This window comes from Hemicordylus capensis, chromosome 2 (assembly GCF_027244095.1).
Source record: "Hemicordylus capensis ecotype Gifberg chromosome 2, rHemCap1.1.pri, whole genome shotgun sequence".
NCBI lineage: Eukaryota > Metazoa > Chordata > Lepidosauria > Squamata > Cordylidae > Hemicordylus > Hemicordylus capensis.
In genome coordinates this window covers 307,373,592-307,393,632 of record NC_069658.1, presented here as the reverse complement: position 1 = coordinate 307,393,632, position 20,041 = coordinate 307,373,592, and the positions used below count along the sequence as shown (strand labels likewise).

At 42.1% G+C, this 20,041-nt stretch overlaps 1 protein-coding gene across 5 annotated transcripts in view; it reads left to right on the top strand.

The window, feature by feature from the left end:
• CACNA2D3 (calcium voltage-gated channel auxiliary subunit alpha2delta 3) overlaps window positions 1-19,798 on the top strand; it is an 878,040-nt gene extending 858,242 nt beyond the window's left edge. For all 5 annotated transcript variants that reach the window (XM_053293293.1, XM_053293291.1, XM_053293290.1 and 2 more), the window contains 3 exons: window positions 15,408-15,523; window positions 17,944-18,023; window positions 19,370-19,798. In XM_053293293.1, the coding sequence (XP_053149268.1) occupies window positions 15,408-15,523; window positions 17,944-18,023; window positions 19,370-19,462 (289 nt within the window). In that variant the 3' untranslated portion in view covers window positions 19,463-19,798. The remainder of the gene's footprint in view (window positions 1-15,407; window positions 15,524-17,943; window positions 18,024-19,369) is intronic.
• Window positions 19,799-20,041: the final 243 nt, after the last annotated feature.

Genomic DNA, 20,041 nt, shown 5'->3' with positions numbered 1-20,041 from the left:
GCAAGCATCTAAGAGCACAAGTGTGCAAACACTTAAAACTTAGATAAGTTTTATCTAAAGTTTAGATAAGTTCTAAACTCCAGATGCTGAAGTTTAGCATGCTTCAAGGAGTCCTACTTACACTGGAAACTATGTAAGCAGCACTCTTGAAGTACAGGTGCATTGTTTTAAGTATCTGTGCACTGCACAAGACTGCCAGCACTTCTTTAGATGACCGCAGCAATGCAAGCCAAACAGAAATGCCTGCCTAATGCTCTGCATCACATGGGCCACTATCCAGTTCAATTAACCGAAGTTAGAGCTTTTACAGCTAATAGTAATAGAGTTTTCAGATCATGAGCTTTCCCAGACAGCAGACCTTTCTGCAGATTTTCTGTGAGGCTTTACAGAGAGTTCGAAGTTGACAAAAAATAAAATAAAATAAAGACACAAAAAGTGGATTATTTTACCCCAAATATAAATTGGGCTACGCTCTAACATGAGATGAAAAACCCAAATTATGTGTGAAGTGCTCCCTAATAGCTTGCATAGACTTTGGGGTAAATGTGGATGATATGTGAACTCACACCTCCATTCTAGAGGAGATGCAAACTAAAAGCCAGGTGTGAAAAACTTGTAGCTGGAGTGCTCCTTTTATTTTATCAGGCTTATCTTATTTTGCAGGGCAAATTAACAAATCCCTAGTATTATTGCCAAATCTACATAGGGACATAGGGACATAGGAAGCTGCCATATACTGAGTCAAACCATAGGTCCATCTAGCTCAGTATTGTCTACACAGACTAGCAGCAGCTTCTCCAAGGTTGCAGGCAGGAATCTCTCTCAGCCCTATTTTGGAGAAGCCAGGGAGGGAACTTGGAACCTTCTGCTCTTCCCCTTCCTGAGGGGAATATCTCACAGTGCTCACACATCTAGTCTCCCTTTCATATGCAACCAGGGTGACCCTGCTTAGCTAAAGGGACAAATCATGCTTGCTACCACATGTGCTGCCACTGTGCTTTAATAGGATACTCATTTACTTCTTTGTGGTGGTAGCCAGGCTCTAGCCTATTAACCAAAAGTGACTTTAATTTTGAAAACAGATATATGACAAGTAGGGATCTTCAAGGAAATAGCTGGGTTGGAGCAAAACAAATTTCCCTTTTGCCTTCTCTTTCTCCATTTCAAGAATTCCTCCACCTATTTATTTATTTATTTATTTATTTTCCGCCTTTCCAAAATGGCTCAGGGCGGTTTAGACCATGAGTCTGAGGACTCAAGGAAGGATGGTGCTACATTCTGAGAGCTCCTGGGATACAGCACTAAAGCTCTTCAGCATTTTCAGACTTGCCAGGGCCATATTATAAGGCAGGTAACAGGATTCTGGATAGCACAAGCCTTTGGATATAGAGCTGGGCCTCCTCAGGGTTTCTTTGTCTAACATGTCCATAGAATCCAGCAGTTGAGAAGACCCTGAAGGAATCTAGTGTCACATCCCAAGAGGTCTCAAGATATCTATCTATCTATCTATCTATCTATCTATCTATCTATCTATCTATCTATCTATCTGTCTATCTATCTATCTATCTGTCTATCATATTTTTATACTGCCTGATATGTACATCTCTAGGCGGTGTACAACATTTAAAGTTTTCTAAAGTCAACACAGATTAAAATACATGACAATTAAAACAATAGCATAAAACAGTTATTAAAACTATTAAAATAAAAGATATCGGCCACATTCAGGCATAATGGATAACCAGAGTTAAATGTGGCTGAAGTTGTAACGCCATTATGCCTGAATGCATGAAACTGCAGTTATGGGCTGAAAGCAACCTGCAATTTGCCTAACCAAACTCCAGTCTGAACCTTCAGTTATATCTAAGATTCGCCGCCGAAACCTGAGGTTTTGCTGCTGAAACGTTATGCCTGTCTCATGGCACAGCTATAACTGCAGTTTTGTGCCGATTTCCATACCACAATTATAGAGGTGGCAGCGCAGACCCAGATAAATAAATAAATAAATAAATAAATAAATAAATAAAATAAATTTTACAACCCAAGCTTACTCATGAGCAGGGCCAGCAGAAGCAGGATCGATCCAGGTTTTGGAACAATTCTTCCTCAGCGATAATGGCAGGTACCAAAGCCCACATGGGCTGTGTCCACTAACAAGAGTGTCAGTCCATGGGTGCTCTAAATAGAGCTGTGCTGTGTTGCTATGTGTTGGGAAGCGGTGGGCAGGGGTATCCCAGAGACTGCTTTCCTGATCCCATGGACAGCAGCCAAGCTGTTGCAGAAACATGCCCCCTGCCTGGCCATCCACACCTGTGCACAGGTGCACCCTCGCCTGCAGCCCTTGCAGTCAATTCCACTGCCCCAGGGTTGGGGAAGAAGAGGAAAGTGCCATATCCTGCAATTCCCCAATCCCGCTTATGTGCATACAGCACAATGATGGAGCGGACCTTGGATTTTTGAATTTGTGTAGATGTACTTTCCTTTGCCCAATCTACTGCCTTGCATGTGGCCAGGCTATGGCATATGGGGTGTCAGTCCCCTCTGAGGTGTGTGCAGGGCTTCAGAGGGATTCGAAGAGAGGGAGGTAGTAAAGAATCAGTTCTATTTATTACCATAGAGTTAGGGGCCACACTAAGGTGGGATATCCTTGGGTTCATTAGTGAGTAAGTGGGCTGGCTAGCTTGCAATCCATGGGTTGGGCATTACCCTTCTACAAGCACAGCACAGCACAGCCATATTCCCAGTAGACTGGACCTTTCATGAGAGGGCTAGCCCGCTCAGCAGCAAGCTGCCATACGGTGGATTTTGAATGGGTCTGCATGGATTGCTTTGCTGGGGCCACCATTTGCAACATCTTCCCTGGTTATGGTGGGACAAACTCCCCAGCATCCTTCTCACTCCCCCATCTGCGTATCCCCATACTAGCAAATGTGAATTTCCCCCTCTCCTCCTTTAATGAAAGTGGAATCCCATCCACCCCCGGCCCCCAAACCACCAGTGAATTCGTGCTTGTGTGGTGCTTTTAGGGTGCAGAGCTACTTAGGAGGGTGGTAGTGCCATTGCTGGCAGAAGAAGCTCTGGCATTGCAGGGCATTTAAAGGGGTTTGAATGGCCTTTCCTTGCTGAGGGTGGGCAAAGCATTCTAAAAATGCATGATTGCGCTCAGCACGCTCCCTTCAAGATTGTGGCCAGTTGCGGACGCCCGCTGATGTGTTGATGCTTTGCCCACAATCTGGCCATAGAGCTGGCTGGGACCTGTCTTGGAGACCAAGCGGGGGAGGGGCTTGTGTTTGGCTCAGTTGGTGAATGTGGTAAGCTATATTCATCTTCCACATACAAGGTACTTTAAGCCCTCCTGATTGATATGAAGCAGAGGTTGAAGAAGATAAATATCCTTTGTCATTGAACCCATCACACAGGTTTCTGCTTCACCCACCCAAATTCAAGTCCTGGCCAACAGTGCTCATGCACAACCCTCAGCCCGTGGCAGTTTAGAGGATTTTATGTGGCACTGAAGGGTTCATTTTGACCCCGTTATTTTTGAGCAAAGGCTGTGCATCTGTAGCATCAGTGGAAAACCTCTCCTGCCCTGCCTGAGCTCCTCATTTTCAATTTTCCATCATCTGTGTCCACATACCCCATTGAAGAATTACAGATGATTGGTTGTTTTTCTGAGTTAAAATAGGAAAGGCAAAGAGGAATAGCAAATATATAACAATGATATCTCAAAGGCTCCATTCCTGCTGTCTGGTCATCATGAAAAAGCTGTAGGCCTTCAAGCAGTCATTTTTCAAGAGCAACAAAGGGTTTCACATAGCTGGAAAAAATCTACACAACTGCATCACACTGGATCTGGCCTAAAGATTTATTTTTTCATGTATCTAAAGTTGAAGTACACTGAACTGTAGCTACTGGCATACATATTATTTTAAATTATATAAAAAATATTCCATTCTCTATTTCATCTACTGTTCAAAAACCTGAACAGCCTAATTTATGACAGCAATATAGATGTTACACTCATTCTTTTTTTTAAAAAAAATGAGTATGGGAGAAATGTGAGTTAGAAATATAGCCAACTGCCTGGAAAAAACATTATGAAGGTTGAAAACCAGAACAACAGATATCTGCATGTTGAACAGTTGAAGTTTGTTCCACTCCACTAGGGTTTGGTTTATGCAACTGACAATTATGTGAGTAACAGATATTTGAGTATAGTCTGTACATCATTTTCCATTTATGATATCCTGATGTGTGTGTTTTTTCTTTTTTAAACTTAAACCAACAATAGGAAAAATCAAAATGTGACAGCTATGAAATGTGATCTCATAGTAACCACTAAAGAATGCAAACTAAAATAGAATGCTGAAATAGAATGAAAGCTAGCTGCCCATCTAGTCCCTATGGGGAAACGACCTTGTTTTAACAGGTGCTGAGCACCTATAGCACCTAAGGAAGTCAATGAGGCCTGCAGTTTGTCAGCCACTATGGCCAGGATCCAGAAAGCTACTTTGGAACTACCCAAAAGGCTTGCACTCACCTACCAGGATTTTTTTTTAACTGTTGTTTTTGGATAGCAGGCTGACCACCACCACCCACCCACCCCCAGCAATGTGATATCACAAACTGTTTTTGAAACACATATGTATCCCATGGGTTTGAGGAACTAGCTAGTCAGTACTTTGGATCCTATGAAAATCAAACCACATTCTCAAAGGTTTCATTATTGGATTTGGGGCATTAAATCGTTTAGTCAAGATTAATATTAGACTCATGATGTCATGACTAATTTTCTGACAGAAGTCGCAATTCAGAAAGCTACACAACTAGCTATGTATGCCTAGCAGGATCCCCTGAGGAGTCGCTGCAGTATCAATACCTTCCTCCCTCCCCCTCGCTGCCTCACACAACAGACATTTTGCTATCATATAAATAAAAGCCAGGATCCTGGCTTCATTTCCTGGTATTTCTAGTGTAGTGCATCTTCCTAGGCTCAAATAGGAACACACCTATCAGAAAGGCCTATGAAATGACAATGAAACTAACATAAATGTAAACATGGGGGGCGGGGTCTTGTTCTTCCTTCATTAGTCGGAGACCTTCATCAATGTGGGAAGGGTCCCTGTGAGCTGCAGTACTGCAATGGGATGACAGAACAGGCAACTGCTCCACTCATCCTTGCTGTCATAGCAGTGGTGCCATAGACACTAAGAGAAAGAGCCCACCTTGTTCCCTCAGCACAACTCAACCAGGCTTTCCTCTTAATTTCTAGTGCCTCTGGGAAGCTCCAGAGAAGTGCAGAAAGGAAATATTACCACCCTATCCCCCCACAAGCACCTAGAATTCTGGTTCAGGCTGCCTTTGAACAAGCAGGTTTTATAACAGAGGTATATTGTCTATAGATATTTTATGGTATAATTATTAATTAATTAATTAATTGACATATTTCTATACTGCCCAAAACTTGCGTCTCTTGCCGGTCAACAATTAAAATGATTTAAACATTAAAATCATTAATATTAAAATCAGTTAAAACCTAATATTAAAAGTATTAAAAGGATAAATCTAATTGAAAGCCTGGGTACATAAATATGTCCTCAGTGCCTTTTTAAAAGTTGCCAGAGATGGGAAGGCTCTTATTTCAACAGGGAACACATTCCAAAGCCCAAGGGCAGCAACAGAGAAGGCCTATCCTTGAGTAGCCGCCAAACGAGATGGCAGCAACCGCAGATGAACAATCTTAATGGGCGATGGGGCTAATGGTGAAGAAGACATTCTCTTAAATACCCTGGGCCTAAACTGTTTAGGGCTTTATAGGTAATTACCAGCACCTTGTATATTGCACAGAAACTTATCGGCAGCCAATGTAGCTCTTTCAACACAGGAGTAATATGGTCTCTCCTAGATGACCCAGAGACCGACCTGGCCGCTGCATTCTGTACCAACTGCAGTTTATGGACTATGTACATAAACTATGTACAGCCACACATAGAGCACATTTCAGTAGTCAAGCCTGGAGGTTACCAGCATACGTACAGCCATTCTGAGGTCGTTAATCTCAAGAAATGAATGAAGCTGTTCTATCAGGCAAAGCTGATAGAAAGCACCTCTGGCCACCGCCTCAACCTGGAACACCAAGAATAGGTTCAGATCCAGAAGCACCCCCAGACTGCATACCTGTTTCTTCCAGGATAGCATGATCCCATCCAGAACCGGCAGATAAAAATTGTCTCCCGATCACACACAATAAGTACCTCTGTTTTATCTGGATTCAGCCTCAGTTTGTTATCTCTCATCTAGCCCATCACCACCTCCAGGAAGGCATTTAGCGAAGTTATACCTTTTCCTGATGATGTTGACATGGAGAAATAGATTTGGTGTCATCAGCATATTGATAACACCCTGCACCAAATCTCCTGATGATCTCTCCAATGGTTTCATGTAGATGTTAAACAACATTGGAGACAATACAGAGCCCTGAGGTACACCATACGATAGTTCAGAAGATTTCCCTCAGAGAAGCATTTATAATCTCTACCAGGCCCTCTTCAACAGCCTCCCTGCCAGATAGTATAAGCCACATACTCTAGTCATCTCACCAGTTCAGCTCTCGCCACTTCAGCCCCCGTAGTTCTTCCATATACCAAAGGGCCAGTTTGAAAGCAGATTGGATGCTTAGGAGCTATCATGTCCACTGCCCTGGTGAGTTGATTGTTCAAATTCTCCACCAGAGTGTCAACAGGGTTACCAGCAGAGCCAACACTAAATTCCTCCAAGACTTCTTGGAATCCTGTTGGATCCAATAACCTTCTCAGGCAAACCATCCTAATGGGCCCCTTACCCCTTTTGAGGCGGGACGTGGTCGTGGAGATATGATATGAAGATTCCACCTAGCCAGCATGGTTACGAGTCACTGTTACACTTTGCTTTTCTTTCCCACACTGTTAGGTCAGATTTTCCTTTTCAAAAAGCTGGCAAATTCAGAACTCCAAAAACCTTTGATTTAAGAGGAGCTTTAAATTTTCACTTGTGCTCTAAAAAGCATGCAAATTGCAAGTTAAGTTCCATATTATAGAAGCTGTAAATACTTCATACAAGAAAGATTGGTTGGAACTCTCTCTACGGCATTTTGAGCAAGCACTGTGCCTTGACGAGCTGCATCTGGCAGAAACTCATAAGAGCCATCTATAGGAAGTGATTGAGGAAGCAGTTCCTATTGAATTTCTGCCTGGATGCATCCAACCCTGGCCTTTCAATACTCTCTTGAAAGACCATGGAAACCATGTAGGTGCATGGAACCTAACTTCTAAAGCCAGCATGATATACAAGACTATACAACTCCGTTCTAGCTCATATGGCACAGAAGTTAAAATGGGTGCTTTAACTTGCAATTTCCATGCTTTTTAGAGCATGGACGAACATGTAAAACACCTTAACTTTCATCTTAAACCAAAGGTTTTTGGATTATTGAATCTACACTGACTCACAGCAATCCCCAAGGTTTCAGTCAAAGGACTTTTCTCTCCTCTTCGAGGATGCCAGGGATTGAACCATCCGAATGCTGGAACCTTCTGAACGTAAAACATGTGCTGTACCACTGAGCTACAGCCCCACCTCATATCCAGAGCCCTTTCTCACAATATGTGAGAAAGGCTTGGTGGGTGAGTGGGGGAGGCAGGTTCACTCATCTTACCTTTCCCACAGTTGAAGGAGCTTGATGCACAGATGGTGCACGCAGATGATCCTTCACTTCTCCAGGCAGCGCGGAGGGTTGGGGGCCAGGACACAACATTCAACCCCCCAGAAATCCCATGATGCACCATGTGAGTGCGCAGTGCATTCTAGGTATCTCCCTGGTGATGGGCTGGAGCCCCACAGTCTCCTAGCCCTGGCTGCAGGGTGGCCTCTTTGGCAGGTTTGCTGCTGAACTGCCGCTGAGATTGGGTGCAATGCCGGCATTTCTTACCATCAGCTAAGACCAGGCTTGGTTTCCTTAGCCTAGTTTTGGCTGATTGCAAGCTTGTAAGCTTCCCAGTGTGACAGCTGAAGAAACTGGGTTCCTTGACAACAACAGACCAGAAGCTATTCAATAATCAACCTGCATTTTTCAGATAAATTGTCAGAAGCAGTTTGGAAGACTTTGTTTGTTTGTTTATATACCACCCCATATACAATCTCTGGGTTTACAAAGTAAAACAGAACAATTAAAACCATAAATCATATGAAAAAAATTTAAAATAAAACTTTAAACCTGAAAAAAAAGGTGCGTTTTCAAAAGTTGCTTAAAAATAGCCAGAGATGGGGAGGTTCTGAGAGCATTCTAGAGCCCTGGAACAATCCCAGAGAAGGCCTGGTTTGGGGTCACTACCAAACGAGCTGGTAGTAACCACAACCGGACCTCCCCCAATGATTTTTAGGTTAATTAAGGCCAAGCAAGCATTTTCACAAACTGGAATCACCAGCTGATTCTCTGTTGAGTGACTTTGTTGTTTTCTCCTGGCATTGCACAAAAGGGTGAGTTGCCATTAACCCAAATATTCTTTTCTTTTTGTGAAATGTTTTTTCTTCCCTACCTTTTTGTGGGGGTAAACCAAAGACCTTGTTTGAGGTTGGGTGGAAGAGATTTCCCTCGTTGTTGTGTTTTTAAAAATCTGTACGGTAAATTAAACTAATCCAAATTCTAGAGTACATCAAGATGAGTGAAGATGAAGTAGAAGAGACTTTAATTGTGGCTTGAAAAGAATAAGGACCACAACAGTTTATTATCTTTTATGTGTGGAGAGAGGTATGCAAGGTTCCCAGTATGCTTTTGCTATCTTATGTGATATTAACTTACCACAAATGGCAGATGATGACGATGATGATTCCACTGATGATGGCACCGTTGCGAAAGACAAAGGCTCAGAATTTTGATTTATGGTGCTTCACTTCAAAAGAACTCCCCTGTTTAATCATGAAACATTCACCATAAATATTCAGCAGCAGACCTTCTTTTGATTTTTAGACCAGTTGTGGAGTTCAATAAACCCCCCCCTCAATATTCCACTGATATTTAGCTCCCATATTACTAGTGACGGAGATGGCAACCTAGCCCAGCAGGTGGCTCAGAATACATTCTTCCTTAAAACTGGATGGTCCCTTAAGACCTGAGAGTAAAAAAATCCTTTGAAAGCGCAATTCAAGTTATTTTTCTGTAGGTAATATTTTTTATGATTTCCCTTGCAGCCATTGAAGTGGTATGTTGTGCTTTTCAATTTTCTCCTGCATACTTTGAAGCTGAGCAAAATTTTCAAATGAATTTTTTGATCTTGGAAAGCCAATGTAATCTATAGTTAGGGCACTAGAGTTGTTACTGCTGCCACCACTACCCCACCCTACTCCCCACTACAACTACTACAATGGATATTTATATAACACTCTTCAACCAAAGTTCCCAAAGCAGTTTACATAGAGAATGAATGAATGAATGAATGAAGATGGATCTCTGTCCACAAAGGACTCACAATCAACAAAGAAACATAAGACAGACACCAGCAACAGCCACTGGAGGGATGCTGTGCTGGGGTTGGATAGGCTCAGTTGCTCTTCTGCTAAATAAAGAGAATCACAGCTTTTTAAAGGTGCCTCTGCTCAGCAGGGGAATTAGCTTTCTACTATAAGCAGGAGTTAGGTTTATACTATAGCTCATTCTCACTGGATCTGGTCAAATCACTTTTTCATCAAATCACTTTATCTTAGCTTCAGTTCCGACCTTAAAAAATGGGAATAACTGACTTACAGAGCTGTTGTGCAAATGGATCAGAGAATACCTAAAAATTTAACTGTCTGCCTTAGGGGAAATGATTGTGTATACACACATTTCCACTACCAACTTCAGCTTCAGGGAGGTGAAAGGTGCATCAGGAAACTGGTGCATTGGGAAAGAGTTAGTCCCCTTCCCCTAGCATGTTGGTCCCAGTCCAGATGCTTCCTAGAGACAGGAGATCTGATCATGAGCTCCATCATCTTGTCTACTTTGGGCTTAAATAGAGGGCAGGCCAGAAACAAAAGCTTTCTGAAATATTTTCTGCTAAACATATGAAGGCATTCTCACGTTGTCTTCACAAATAAAGGAGTATTCTAATGAGATTAACAGTTACTAGAAGTGTGTCTTTCTTAATGCAGCTTGATCCAAGGTTATTGCTTAAGATCTTGCACCAACACTGCTCTGAGACACTCTTCTAAAAGTAGATTTCCCTGTGGGCAGACATCTGGCACTAAGGACATTAGGCAGAATGTTTCTGTCCAGATAGCCTCAGGCCTTCTTCCTTTGCTCCTTTCCATATCCATGCTACATGCTCCTTTCTGGGAGTTGGACACTGAAGCCTGAAAACTACTGTTGCAGGGATAGGATAAGAGGGAGTTACTGACACAACAGTTTGATCAATGTGCACTGCTAGTAGAGTTGCCCTGAGAAGACTCATACCCCTTTAAGAGTTGCATGGAAGGCAGAATTTCATTGTGCAGCTTTTTCCATCACAGTGCTTCAATGATGTGAGAAGCCACACCTAGAAACACTTTCACTTCTGAGCAGCTCTTGTTGGGAAAAGAGTCTTCTAGGATCTGGACCCGGCAGCACCAAATGTCATCTCTGAAGAGTCCAGCCATGTTTTGAAGAGGCTTCAAAACCTGGCCCCAAGATGATCAGGGGCTAGAGCACCTTTCTTATGAGGCAAGGCTACAACTCCTGGGGCTATTTAGTTTAGAAAAAAGACAACTGTGGGGAGACATGATAGAGGTCTATAAAATCATGCATGGTGTGGAGAAAGGGGATAGAGAGAAATTCTTCTCCCTCTCACAGAACACAAGAACCAGGGGTCATCCCATGAAACTGATTGCCAGGAAATCAAGGACCAACAAACGGAGGTACTTTTTCACACAACGCATAATCACACAGCCAACAACCTGGATAGCTTTAAGAAGGTTTTGGATAACTTCCTGCAGGAGAGATCTCTCAACGGCTACTAGTCAGAGGGCTGTGGGCCACCTCCAGCCTCAAAGGCAGGATGCCTCTGAGTTAACAGGGGCTTAGCTATAATTGAGCGAAAGGGTTCAAAGAACACAGACCTCCAGCTCCTGAGGGCCCTCCAGGTCCATCTCTCCCTATTTTCTTCATTATCTCCCTCACTCTGGGGGGCCGCCAGAGAGAAGGATGAACACGGGCCCCCTCTCCCCTAGCTACGGCCCTGTCTGAGTACCAGTTGCAGGGGAGCAACAGCAGGAGAGAGGGCATGCCCTTAACTCCTGCCTGTGGCTTCCAGCGGCATCTGGTGGGCCACTGTGCAAAACAGGATGCTGGATTAGATGGGCCTTGGGCCTGATCCAGCAGAGTTGTTCTTAGGTTATGACTTTAAAGGTCCCTGTCCCAGTTTTCTGATTTTACCATGTGTAGCAAGAAAATGAACATCTATGCATGTCTGATTTATCTCATTTGGTTCAGACTCTGTGGCACATCAAACAAGACATCATAACTGTTTGAAGTCCATTCTAATTTAATGGGAACCCACTGCATATTTCTGAATAATATATATGCATAAGAACAGTGACCTGCTGTTCTACGAAACAGAACGGGAGCATAAATTTCTCTGATGGATTGCACATTGCAGATAACTGGATGAGTGCCACTCTCGGCACGTCTTTCATCCTCATCTGACAGTGACAGCCTAATCCATTGCTTATGACCCAGCATGGAAGTGCTGTGTGCACACAAATTCATTGTTACCACTTCTTTTCAAGATTAAGCAACAAGGATTGGGAAATAGCTTTCTTAAATTATGCATACATGTAAACCTAGTGAGAAGAAGGTCTGAGAACATCCAAAGTATTCTATCTGTGCTGTCTACAGTTGTATATTTGTAGGTGACATGTGGTCTGTGTGTGGTCTACTTATTATACAAGAAAAAAATGTTGTTGTCAGGGCGATAGAGAGAGGTCAACTCCCCTACTAATGACCTGCCAGCCCAGTTGTCAAGAATCAGATTCATTCTGGTCACTGGTGCTGGAGTGTTAACTGGGATTAGCTGGAGCAGAGGAAGGCTAGCTGATCTCCAGAAGTATAATGCTCGAAACCTGAATATAAGCTTTGGGGAGGGAGAGGAGACTTAACTATAGAGACATCCACTGAGGTGAGAAGCTTTTGCTATTGTGGTGATTCTAGAAGAATAGTTCAACTGGAATGGTCCAGTGATGGATTTAAGAAGCTATTGGCAGCATCCGGACTAAATTACTACTAGGTTACTATTGAGTAGCTCCTGAGTAGTACCAATAAGTAATTTAGTCCAAATGCTGCTCAGTGATTTCACTGTAATTATTTTAACCTTCCTTCCTATATTGGCTCTCTCCACAATAGTTTAGCATCTTCATAAGGTGGAAGAAGTATTTTCAAATGAACGGAAAGCAGCTTGCTATGAATACTGCACCAGTGCAGTGGGGAAGCAAGATCTTTTTTTAACTCTTTGTTTTCCATGTTTTCATTTAAAACACACAAAACAATAATATAAACAATAATATAAACCCCCTGCTAACTGGGCAAAGAGGCACCTTTTAACATGGTGATTCTCTTTATTTAGCAAGGGGAGAGTAACTGGCCCTACCCACCGCCAGCACAGTACTTCCAGTGACTGTTGACTATCTTATGTTTCTTTTAGATTGTGAGCCCTTTGGGGACAGGGTTCCATCTTATTTATTTATTATTTCTCTGTGTAAACCGCCCTGAGCCATTTTTGGAAGGGCGGTATAGAAATCGAATTATTATTATTATTATTATTATTATTATTATTATTATTATTATTGTTGTTGTTGTTGTTGTTGTTGTTATTATTATTATTAACAATGGATCACATAAAACTAGCAAACAAATTATAAACAAAATACAAACATAATGCAGCACTATTAATATGAAAGAGGGCATAGAAAATATACAAATCATTTTAAACTTAAATGTTTCACATAATAAATATCATCTTTAACTACTCTGGCCCAGTATGAATAGACATAGAATTGTCAATAAAATTAAGAAAAAGAATCCATCTTTCTAAAAGAAAGCCAACAATTTTTGCAAGATGCTTTAATTTGTGAGGGTAGTTTGGCCTGTATTAGGATTTCTCGGGTGTTTTTTTTTTAACTATTCTCTTATTCCTGGTGTTCTTTTTTCTGATTAGAGGCAATTTTAAATCTTGCAAATATCAATAGCAACACAATTAATCTTTGACACATTAATGTGTATCACCCAAACATGTTCCTGGGGACTGTGTAGCCCTTAGTGATATATTTTCAGGTGGCACAGAGGGCTTCCTGGAGAAATTTGTCATTTCCCCACTGCAGCAATACAGCTATTTGGGAAGTTCTGTTAGGCTGCTTTCTCACTACAACATCACATCCTTGCTTAACTACTATACCTCCATCGAATGGGTGATGTGAGACAATATGTCAAGTTATAAATGTTTTTTCCCTTTACATTTCCTCCCCTTTCCCCCAACTTTGAATCTCCCTGGGAGAGTTTCCAAATTTGGCGTAGTCAATGCAATAAAAGATTTCAGTTAGACCTCAAATGACTGCACTCTGTTTCCCTCTTTTCCTCCCCCATTACCCTCTGGTTTAAACAGCACAAGCAATTCGGGCAAACAGTAATTGTGTCAACACTACAGAGTATCTCCTTTCAGGCTTCTCCTTCTCGTGAACTAATTTTACATGTATCATCACTATAAAATATCCTACATTGTGTAGGGCGAGGTTGTTGCAGTTTCTGAAATGGATAAACTGGAATTGCATTTTATTCCCCTCGGGATCTGATATATTTATAACTTTCTGAGATATCATCATATATAAAATTTAGCTGTTATTTTCTGTTAAAGAATTTTCCTCCTTTCCTTTTATTGGCCCCTTTGCTCCCACACACAAATCCACAAAGCCACAGATGCTCTATTACAGTGATGTCAGCCTTGCTACATGGTCCAGCTGTTTGTAGGTTCCTTTAGAAAGTTCAGACCTTGTGTGTTATACTGTAAATGCACACTGTTTATCATCGTAAAGCTAACATATTACAGATCTTGGTAAGTGTAATTTTAATGGAGGTTCCATAAGTTTAAAGAACACTGAGAAGCATTTAATCTTTCTGTTGGTGATATTTTAATTGCAGACTTCCCTGTTGTTTCTTTCCCAGAGTTGGTTCAAAGACCCCAGCCTCCCTTCCTCCCTTGAATTCCCCCCTCAAATTTTGTGTGATTTTTGGAAAACGCAGAACATTTTCTTAGTAAGACAATATGTATTTTAAGTAGAGACGTCTGGGTAGAAATATGCTTTTGTCCACATCTACACATGGGCAAGTCCTCATTTAACGTCATCCTTCCCTGCCAGACCACCAAACTGAAAAAACATCTATTCTGGGTTCAGTGGCATTACATGTCACAGCATGTTATAGCAGGCTGATGTAAAAATTAGAAGTAGACCACATTATTACTGGACAGAGGGTGGGGAGAGAGAGACAGAGGAGAACCCTGGGATGCACTCTGAGAGATGAGTCTGATGTCTGCAAAATAGCCCTAGGCCTAACAGTGCAAGAATAGCCTTTAAGAGAAATCTTTGCTATTAGATGTAGTTGATGAGCTATTGATACTTCTCTGTCATGCGCTGTTTTCACATTGTGTATTTGTTTGTGCATGCACTGTATCTGTAATACAAATGAAAAGACAATACTGACTAAATATGCATACAGCTTAAGGAATGGTTCTCTTCTGCCTTCAATTGGATTAAAGACAATCACTCACGAGCAGCACATTCTGCATGAAAGGAATTTTGAAGTGTGAAAATAGCCTTCATGTTTATAGGGAAGCTGTGATTAAGCAGACAGCTTCTTTAGCTAAGGTACCTCTGGTACCTTAGAGATTCAGTGCATGATCTAACCAAAAAGTGAACCAAAGGCCTATTGACTTCAATGGACACATGTTTGGAATCTCTCCCACCGAAGTTAGTCAGACTTAAAAGCACCTGACTTTGGCTGGTTTGTGCCCATTATCTGATTTATTGCAATACGAGCTTTAACCAGCCAACATTTACTTCCCATATGTTGGTGAAGTGTCACTCAGAAGGTAGATAATTTCCCAGATCCAGTAAATGCAATCCACATGCAGAAGCAGGCTTCTGCAAACAAATGTGGCCTATCCGCTATGCAAATGATTGCTACATAGTTTGCTGGAGGGGGCGAGCAGAAAGCACCCAGCAATCCAGCAAAGCCTGGAGAACTTTCCCACAAGAATTTGCTTCTGGACGAAGCTCTTGGCAAGTACAACAGCTTGCAACTTTTTGCTGCTTCTGTGGCACTCTGAATCAGGGCTGCTATTTCAATTAATTGTTGACTCTTGTATCCACAGGTCCTTTGTCATCCAGCAAATTCAAAACAGCAATCTTTTCATGGTGGTAGTAAGTAATGAGTGTGATTGTGAGTCCATTTCACCAATTACCATGGAGCCAATAGAAATAAGGTATATCCTTTATGTTTAAATGATAATGGCTGAGAATGAAACGTTTCTTAGCAAGCAGAGCTAAATATAATGCTTTAGTCAAGAGGATCATGTTTAGAATCACAGGTTGCTAGTTTACTACTAGTCAAGGGAAGGGGGGAAAGGGGAACTCCATGGCTGAGAAAGCTACGTTTGGAAAACTAATTGTGAACGCATTAAAATACAATTATATTATTCTAGTTAATGCAATTGGAAGGGACCTTGGTCATCATAGTTAATGCATTTGGAAAGGACCTTGGAATCTTCTTTTCCAGCCCCCTGCTCAGTGCAGGAATCTGCTACAGTATCCCTGACAGATGACCATCCAACCCTGGTTTGAAAACCTCCACCAAAATAGAGAAACTACCACTACCATTCAAACCTGACTGTTAGACTAACAAATACATCTTATAGTCAAGTCATTCCTCCTAATACCTAGCCTGAGGGGCCATTCACATGACCTACCAGGTGGGTGGATGGGCAGAGGGAAGGCTTCCCAAACCTTGCCTCTCCCTGCCCCCGATGATCCTTTGTTGCTCGGTGGGAGCATGCTGCACACTCCCACATGATCAGCCCTGCTCCATGCAAAGTGAAGCAGGGCAGATTGATCTGAGTTCAGGACTCGTCCCAGCCTCCAATGCAGCACGCAACAGACACACGATGCATTGGGGGATTCTAGGCACCCGTCTCTGTGTGCAGACAGGCTGGAAGCAGCCCGTGCTTGCCCATGAGCAGGTAGGTGGGGTAAGAGAGCACTCGCTCCTTAGCCTCGGCTAACAGCCAGACTTAAAATCAGGGCTAGGCGGCACTGATCCTCCAGGATCAGTCCATAATCTGGACTGGGCATCCCTAGCCTGGTTTAGGTTACCTGTGAGAACAGCTTTCTGGATCTGCTTTCCTGTAATTTTAACCCATTGGTTCTAGTCCTGCGCATAAGAGAAATGGGTGATCTTTCTTCTTTCCACTGTGCCAGTTCTTCAGATATCTGAGGATGGCTATTGTATCTCCTCTTAGTCTTTTCTCAAGTCTAAATGGTAACAAGAAAAAAAAACACATTAAATAAGCCCACAAGAAAATTGCACACAGAAAAAAACCCACTGTCATAAACGTGCACAAGAAAAATGCGCACATGCAGCATTACTCACACAGAAAAATGCCCACATAGAAAATTGCTCACACGGAAAAATGTCCACACGGAAAAATACGCAATATATACTATGCCCCAATGCAAGAATTATTCTGTGTGGGCATTTTTCAATGTGAGCAATTTTACGTGTGGGCATTTTTCAGTGTGGGCATTTTTCCGTGTGAGCAATGCTCTGTGTGTGCTTTTATGACAGTGGGTTTTTTCCTGTGTGCAATTTTCTTGTGGGCTTTTTTCATGTGCATTTTTTTCATAGAACCATCTAAACATACCCAGCTCCCTCAACTGTTTATCATAGGACTTGGTTCCCAGACTAGTTCACCATCATTGTTGCTTGCTTCTGAACCCATTCCAGTATATTAACATCTTTATTAAAATGCAGTGCTCACCACAATACATTCTGCAAATCAGAGGGACAGGGGCGTAACTACTGTTAGGCAAGGGGAGGCAGCTGCCTGGGGCCCCCCACGCCTCAAGGCACCCCCCCAAAGCAAGTCACATGACTATATATTGTGAAGTGTGTGTGTGTGTGTGTGTATCAGCGAGGGGCCCATTTTAAATTTTGTCTCTGGGCCCACTCCAGCGTTGTTACGCCCCTGCAGAGGGATTATAAAACTTCCTGCATTTGATAAATCACATGTATTTGATGGGTTTCTTTTACTTTTCCTAGCCAGTGTCAGAAAAAGTGATGTCATGCCATTTGAGACATGCTAGATTAGGCATTCAGGGTGGGGTTTTTTAGGACACTATAAGTGTTGGAATATGTGATACAGGCAAACTCACTATATGCAGAACCTCTATTTGCAGTTATGTGTCACGCAATTTCATTTTCCATGGATATGAAAGGGTTAAAACCCATGTATCTTCAATCCCTAGAAGATTGGAAGTGACGGTGGAGGTCACTTCCAGATGCCATTTTTTCAGTAGGAGCCATTTTTGTGGCTCATTTCTTTTTTAAAATGCATCCCCCCTGGCATTTTTAGCAGGGGGGGGGATTCCAGGGTACATGTAGACCCCATGGAGCATGGTAGAAGAGATACTTTCAATTATTTCCAAGTATTTTGCTTACTTTCTTACTTAATTCATACAGTGTTATTTGCATTGTTGCCACCTGCATAGGGTACACTTGCTGGAATGATAGTAGGCTGGGCTGGGTAGTAGGTGGATCTTGGCTTATGGATCTGGACTTGGAAAACGTTTCTGGTCACTTTGAACTTGACAAATCTCTGATTCAAAGATGTGTCCTTAACTGCTGTGAACATAATGAATCCCTAAAATGTGAACGCTTGAAATCCCACAAGATTAGAAGACGTCCAGAATCTTGCCATGGATTCCATCCTGAGGTAACATTTTGTTTTTTGTAGAAAGAGCTTGCTAAGGATGATACCAATGGCATTTTAACATTTTAGATGGATGACAATGTAATTGTAGATTTCATGTAAAGGTTTGCTCTCTATTACCACATAAGCTGCTCCTTTGTCATTTCACATTCATGTTATCACAGCAAAACAAGAGCATTCATCTAGAACTATAGAGCAAGTCTGGAATAATGATGATGTTACCAGTATTCAGAACTTAGCAATGGTGAGGAGGTCAGCCAATATAAGCAGAGGACAAAAACGCTCTTGAAATACAGGTCTAGCTCATCATGCCTCACCCCAATGCATGATAACCCTCCCTTCTATCAGTTCCCTGTCCCCAAAACTTACCCTTGTGAAGAAAGTGGAGCAAAGGGACTAGTGTGTAGGCTTTGGAAGTGGCAGAGGTCTCTTTAAGCCAGGCCTGGTTGCTCCTGTGTAGCATCCCTTGCTACCAGGGAATTGGGGAAACGTCTCAATACGCCTCTGCTTTAGATCAAGTTTGCTCTGCATTAGGTCAAGGTAGGCATTAGGAACTCCATTTCCTAGGTTCCCTGTAGCAAGGGATGCTCTACATGAATGTCCAGGTCTGGCTAAAAGCAGTTTCTATCACTGCTGGCATTCTCTACATCACCCCTCTCTGCTGCCAGTCCTTTCTTCATTACTTGAGAAACCATTGACATTTTTTTAAATTTCAAATTGTTTTGCATCCAAATTTAGAAGTATTTATCAAATTTAGTAGGGGTGTGGGTGTGTCCCCCCCCCCCCCGCTAAAATTCTTATGGCTCACATTGTATCATTATGTGATCATTATTAGTAACAAAATCGCATTTCCAGTATGAAATGTTTTCCCATGTTGCTCCCATTTATATTTACAACATCCCTGCAAAGTAGATTGTTAATATCCCATTTTTCAGCTGGGGACCTGAAACTGAAAGATGTTAAGTAACCTAAGGGAACAAGCTCACAGCTGAGGAGATTGAATCCTAGGTGCTATACTCTCATACGGCATCAGGCCTGCCCAAGTTGTGACCCACTGAACTGAATGCAGAGCACAAGACATGGCCTGCCAGGTGCTTGACAATGCTTCCTGATCCCAGTTTTTGCAGTCTCCGCCAGGCACCAAAACCAAGCCCCTCCTGGGCTGCATTCACACAATTGTGCAGGGCTGGACTGTGGACTGGATACCTTTCTTGTGGTTTTCATTTTTTGGCGTTACAGTTGCTGTTGTATTGCATGTGTCAGATATCTATTCTGTATGTGTGTTGGTAAATATTAGCCTGAATTATTCAAACATGATGCTTTTTTTCTTTTCTCTCCCCGCCCCCCAGGAGAATGCTGGAGAATGTGGTGGCGTTTTAGGCTTGAGTGCTAAGCCTACTCTTGTTGTGCTTCCTCTGTTTTTGGCCATTTTTTCAAGGTGACATTGACTGATAAGTGATCACTTGGCATGCAAAATACATGGATAAACTGTGAACTGCGAAATGGTGCAACTTAGAAGACATGAAATATAGTCAAAACATCAGCATTTCATGATTTTAAAACAGTGGGATGATATAAACTCTCCAGATTATGTAAAAAAGAAATCTTTTTTTCCCCTTTGCGCGTCATGCAAATCTGGATTTGCCATACAATAATCACAATTCATCAAGAACAGGACTTCAGTAGATAGAAACAGATGGTCATTACTTTCTGCTTTGTCCCATGGAAAATGATTTAAGAAACTGTGTACTTTTTAAATAAAGTATATTAAAATCACAGTTTACTAGTCAACATTTTATTTAACCTAACTACAAACAAAACACAGTGAAATAAACATGGTTGTGTGGGGGGGGGGGGTTGTCCCAAGGGATTGGTTGATGTCAAGAACATATTTTGTTAAACTATCCAACACTTCACAAATGAAAACTCTTCTCCCATACTTGAAACACCCCGTTTGGACAGCAAGATTCACTGCCTGCGGGCCTCCTTCCAGCTATTGCATTGCTGAAGGTTCTTCTCTG